This window comes from Camellia sinensis, chromosome 7 (assembly GCF_055761805.1).
Source record: "Camellia sinensis isolate YWXY chromosome 7, ASM5576180v1, whole genome shotgun sequence".
Taxonomy (NCBI): Eukaryota; Viridiplantae; Streptophyta; class Magnoliopsida; order Ericales; family Theaceae; genus Camellia; species Camellia sinensis.
In genome coordinates this window covers 86158407-86163952 of record NC_138967.1, presented here as the reverse complement: position 1 = coordinate 86163952, position 5546 = coordinate 86158407, and the positions used below count along the sequence as shown (strand labels likewise).

The following is a 5546-nucleotide window of genomic DNA, read 5'->3' as shown; positions in this document are numbered from 1 at the left end:
ACAATCATATTCAAACACGGCACAAGTTACATGAAAATTCATGCAAATAAACTAATTGAGTCATGAACTAATTAAATTATGAATTATAAGATGTTGGCTTCTAGGTGAGAAAAAAAGCATAAATTACAAAGATAAACTGATGAAAAAAAGAGAGAATAAGATATGTTTCACGAAGGAGAAATACACAATGGATCAAAGAGTTATAAATCTATGTGATACCAGAAAATGAACTCTCCATGAGAAATTCAAAAAGCAATACACAAAAATGAAGTGACCAATTTCTTGAAGTCATAAACTTCCAATTTGCAGGCAAGATCTGTAAGTATTAATAATACATATAATCATAATAATAATGCGGAATTAAACTTTACAAGATCTTGAATTCAATACAACTCAAGAATAAAACGAACATACCTTTGTCAGCCATTGAATTAGAGAAGTTGAGAAAATACCCCTAATAGTTGAACCTTTAATTCTTGGCTCACCTTCTTCTCTCTGTCTCTCTTAATTAGGATGACTATAAAACTTAAAGTGATGGAAAAATACTCATGATATGAAAGAAGGGGAGTCACCCATCCTTATATAGAGGAGAGAAGAGGGCCAGATAAACTCTATTAAAAGAATTCCTATACATCAAGGTTTCCTTCTTATCTTAGAAGAGTAATTAAAATTCTAATTACTGAACTTTATCTCAAATATTGGCTTTATCTAATTGTGGAGTCCAAATAAATTAAAACATATAGATATATGTAGGCTATTGGGTCACACTAGAAAATAAATCCAACATTCTCCCACTTGGCCCATTAAGTCGATTATGATGCAATTATGAGTTTTTTCAAAAAATATGCAATTTATAATTTTTTTTGACTCATTGGATTCCACACTAAAAACTTTGATACGTGATCACAAATTTTAAAAATAGCCAATAAGTTCAGATATATTAGAAACTATAATACTGTGATTATTTCAGATCACCAATGTGAGTCATAGCGGTTATATAACATTTATGTCATATTTCCTTCTATGCACTACACCATCAATAACTTTCACCAACCTAGTCCATTATTGGAATATGTAATTATTTTCCTGAAAGGCCCCTGTAATTTGTCTTGTTAAGACATTTCCTATTTATCAATATTTAAATTAATGTGTACACACACTTTTAGAAACAGGAAAAATAGAAACAAAATTATTATTGCGCAAATAGTGTCAAATAAGCACTCGCGATTAACCATACACATCAAGGGTTACTTAAAAGACCCATCCTGATAACATGCTCTTTGTATGTCTTTGGTGACAATCCCTTTGTGAATGGATCAGCAATCATAAGAGATGTGCTTAAGTTTTCAATTAACACTTGTTGTTTCTGGACTCTTTCTCTAACAACTAAGTACTTTACTTCCATGTGTTTGGAACCACTGGAGTACTTTCCATTCTTAGAGAAGGAAACTGTTGTGGTATTGTCACAATAGATCTTCAGCAGCCTGGCAATTGAGTCAACAACACCAAGTCCTGAGATGAAATTTCGCAACCATAAAGCATGATTTGTAGCCTCAAAGCATGCCACAAACTCAGCCTCCATAGTAGATGAAGTAATAGTGTACTGCTTCACACTCTTCCATGAAATTACTCCACTAGCTAGTAGAAAAACAAAACTTGATGTAGATTTTCTACTATCAAGGCAACCAGCAAAATCTGAGTCTGAGCATCCGATCACTTCCAACTGTTCTGATCTCCTATAGGTGAGCATATAGTCCTTTGTTCCCTGAAGACATCTCATAACCTTTTTTACTGCTTTCCAATGTTCCATTCTAGGATTACTTTGGAATCTTCCCAACATTCCAACTGCAAAACTAAAATCTGGCCTGGTACATGTATGGGCATACATCAAGCTCCCTACTGCTGATGCCTATGGAATGTCCTTCATTTGTTTTCTTTCCAAGTCATTCCTTGGACACTGTTTTTCACTTAATTAATCACCCTTCATGATGGGTGCATCACCGGCTGAACAAAACTGTATATTGAATCTCTCTAAAACACAATCAATATATCCTTTCTGAGATAGTCCTAGCAATCCTTGAGATTGATCCCTAAAGATCTCTATGCCAATAACATAGTTTGCCTCACCCATATCAACCATTTTAAAGTTCTTGGAGAGATATTCCTTGGTTTCATGCAATAAGCCAATGTCATTACTAGCTAACAAATGTCATCCACATATAGCACCAAAATAATGAACTTACTCCCACTAACCTTCAGATATATGCACTGATCAACTGCATTTTCCTTAAATCTAAAGGAGATAATGGTATCATTAAACCTTAAATACCATTGCATGGAAGCTTGTTTAAGGCCATATATGGATTTCTTTAATTTGCAAGCTAAATGTTCTTTACCTTTCTTTGCAAATCCTTCTGGTTGCTCCATATAAATTTCTTCATTCAAATTCCCATTCAGAAAAGCAATTTTCACATCCATTTGATGCAACTCTAAGTTATAATGAGCTACCAATGCTAGGATGATTCTAAGCGAGTCATTCTTAGATACTGGAGAGAAGGTCTCTGTATAGTCTATGCCTTCTTTTTGAGTAAAACCTTTGGCAACAAGTCTGGCTTTAAATCGTTCGATATTGCCTTTTGCGTCGCACTTGGTCTCGAAGACCCATTTACACCCCGACCTTTTTACAATTATTAGGCAATTCGACAAGATCTCAAACACTATTTTGTTCCATGGATTTTAACTCTTCACTTATAGCATTGACCCATTTAGTAAAACCATCACTATTCATGGCTTGTGAAAATGAGACTGGATCTTTGTTAATCTCAATATCAAAATCAGATTCCAGTAGATACACCATGTACTCATTTGGAATGGCAGGCTTTCTTTCTCTTTGAGATCTTCTTAGAACTACCGGTTGTGGTGGTTCTACAATATTTTCAATGGTGGTATCTTCATGAAGTGGCGAAACATGAGGTGGTAAAGGATTTTCATTATGTTGTTCGTTTCCCTCAGCCTGTGGAATAGTCTGAGGAACAACAATTTTTTGATAAGGGTCAAATGTTGGCACATCCACCATAATTTCCTTGAAATTCACCACTCGTGTTTTCTCACTCCCACTAATTTCACCATTCTCTATGAATCTAGCATTACCACTCTCCACTATTGTCGTACTGTGATTAGGACAATAAAATTTGTACCCTTTAGACTTGTCTAGATAACCAATGAAATATCCAGATATTATTCTTGAGTCTAACTTTTTCTCATGTGGGTTGAAGATTCTTGCCTCTGCTGGACAACCCCAAATATGTAAGTGTCTCAAACTACCAGTCCACAACTCAAAGGGAGTTGTTGGGACCGCCTTACTAGGAACCCTATTTAAGATATACATTGCAGTCTTTAAAGCTTCACCCCACAGTGAAATGGGTACAATTGAGTAACTTAACATACTCCTAACCATATCTTTAAGTGTATGATTACGCCTTTCAGCAACTCCATTTTGTTGTGGCATACCAGGCATTATATATTAAGCACGAATGCCTTTCTTTTATAAGAATTTGGCAAATGGGCCAGGATTTTGGCCTGACTCATCATATTTACCATAATACTCGCCACGCCTGTTTGATCTCACTATTTTGACCTTTCTATTTAATTGTCTCTCGACTTCAGTTTTGTACACCTCAAAGATGTCAACAGCCTGAGACTTTTCATGAATTAGATACACATATCCATAACGTGAGAAGTCATCTATAAATGTGATAAAATATGTTTCACCACTAAGATATGGGATGTTGAGTGGCTTGCAAATATCTGTATGAATTATCTCAAGAAGCTCATTACTTCTTGTGGCACCTTTCTTGGTGTTTTGGTTTGCTTTCCTTTAATGTAATCCACACATATCTCAAAATCAGTGAAGTCTAGGCTTTCCAAAATCCCATTCTTCACCAATTTTTCAATTCTATTTCTAGAGATATGCCCCAACCATCTATGCCACAAGATTGAGGATTTTTCATTAATTAGACCACATTTTAAACCAATCTTCGAATGTAGAGTTACTAATGATTGTGCAAACTCATGATTTAAGATAATTTTATATAAACCATCACATAAATTACCAGAATCAATCATTATTGAATTAAACATTAAATTGAGTTTTCCACAACTAAATAAAACTGAATATCCAACACGATCTAATTTGGATAACAAAACTAAATTCCTAGAAATTGAAGGAACATAAAAAGTGTCTTCTAGATCCATCTGATGACTCGTCTCTAAGATCAGTCGGTAGGTTCCTATAGCTACGACTTCAGCTTTGAGACGGTTCCCCATATAGGCAAATCTTTTACTGTCTTTCGGTTTCCTGGTTGAGAGGTATCCCTGCATGTCATTTGTAATGTGGGTCGTGGCCCCAAAGTCAATTCACCAAGTATTAGAAGGTACTTCAGTAAGATTTGATTCATAACAAACAAAAGAAAATTTCTTACCTTTCTTTTCGAACCAAGCCTTTCGTTTGCTGTAGTCTTTCTTCACATGTCCCTTCTTGCCACAAAAGTATCACTTGACAATGAAACCATTCTGAGCCTGATTTTCTTTCCCAGGTTCATTCTTTTTCTTGGGTGGATTTTTCTTTGATTTTACAAACTTACCCTTCTTTTTCTTTATAGCTCCATGAGTTACAGCCAATGCAGTTTGACGTCCTTCCTCCCTCAACCTCACTTCCTCTTGAACACACATATTAGTTAGCTCATTCAAACTCCAATTATCTTTATTGGTGTTATAGTGAATTTTGAATGCACCGAACTGTGATGGAAGTGAGTTGAGAATAAACTGCACGAGGAAAGTTCCATCAACTTGCATCCCTAAAGTTTTAAGCTTTGCAGCTTTGTCAGCCATATTGAGGATGTGATCCTGAACTCCTCGGTTGCCATCATGTTTCATTGTTGTCAATTTAGCTATAATAGTGCCAGCAAGTGACTTATCAGCAGATCTAAAGCGATCTTCAACAGCCTTTAAGTATTCCAATGCATTAACAGTTTGAGGTAAGGAGGTCTATGTTATTTGCAATGGTCATCTTCATGAAGATCAAACTAAGTTTATTGGACCTTTTCCAAGATTCAGAAAGGGAAACTTGTTTTGCAATACTATATTCATTAATGTCTGCAGGTTTATCTTCAAGCAATGCCATATCGAGGTCCAGCACACCCAGTGTAAACTGAACATGTTCATACCATTCTGAAAAATTCTAACCAGTAAGTAGAGGGATGCCCGATGCAAGAGAGTGCAATGAGGTGGGAACTATCACTGAAATAAGATAGAACAATATACATATTAAAGCTTTGAGAATTATGATGAACTATTGATATCACATAAGTCTTTTCTTTGGGCAAAACTTAGGTATATCTATTGTCCCCTCGCCACTTATGTAGGTCTAAAGTAATTTATGCAACTTTTCAACTAGTCATGTTACCTTTGGGTATTCAACTCTAATCTGTCAAATTACATAAGTTACATCACCCTACCCAGTTCATAATTATTTGAAAGTGACTATC

At 35.3% G+C, this 5546-nt stretch overlaps 1 protein-coding gene and 1 pseudogene across 1 annotated transcript; both read right to left on the bottom strand.

Annotated features, from left to right (window-relative positions):
* Positions 1-245: 245 nt before the first annotated feature.
* LOC145795926 (secreted RxLR effector protein 161 pseudogene) lies at positions 246-1810 on the bottom strand (annotated as a pseudogene).
* A 900-nt stretch (positions 1811-2710) lies between these two features.
* On the bottom strand, positions 2711-5182 carry LOC145795925 (uncharacterized). The gene is made up of 3 exons (XM_082880863.1): positions 5126-5182; positions 4826-5004; positions 2711-3371 (listed from the first exon to the last, which is right to left on the bottom strand). The coding sequence occupies exons 1-3, from the start codon at positions 5180-5182 to the stop codon at positions 2711-2713; spliced, it is 897 nt and encodes a 298-aa protein (XP_082736989.1).
* Between the last annotated feature and the right edge of the window lie 364 nt (positions 5183-5546).

Coding starts and splice junctions, on each gene's coding strand:
- LOC145795925 (XM_082880863.1), bottom strand. CDS start 5,182: ATGGCATTGCTTGAAGATAAACCTGCAGACATTAATGAATATAGTATT. Junction 5,005..5,125: donor AATATAGTATTGCAAAACAA/GTTTCCCTTTCT, acceptor GAATACTTAAAG/GCTGTTGAAGATCGCTTTAG. Junction 3,372..4,825: donor GATGGAACTTTCCTCGTGCA/GTTTATTCTCAA, acceptor TATCTTAAATAG/GGTTCCTAGTAAGGCGGTCC.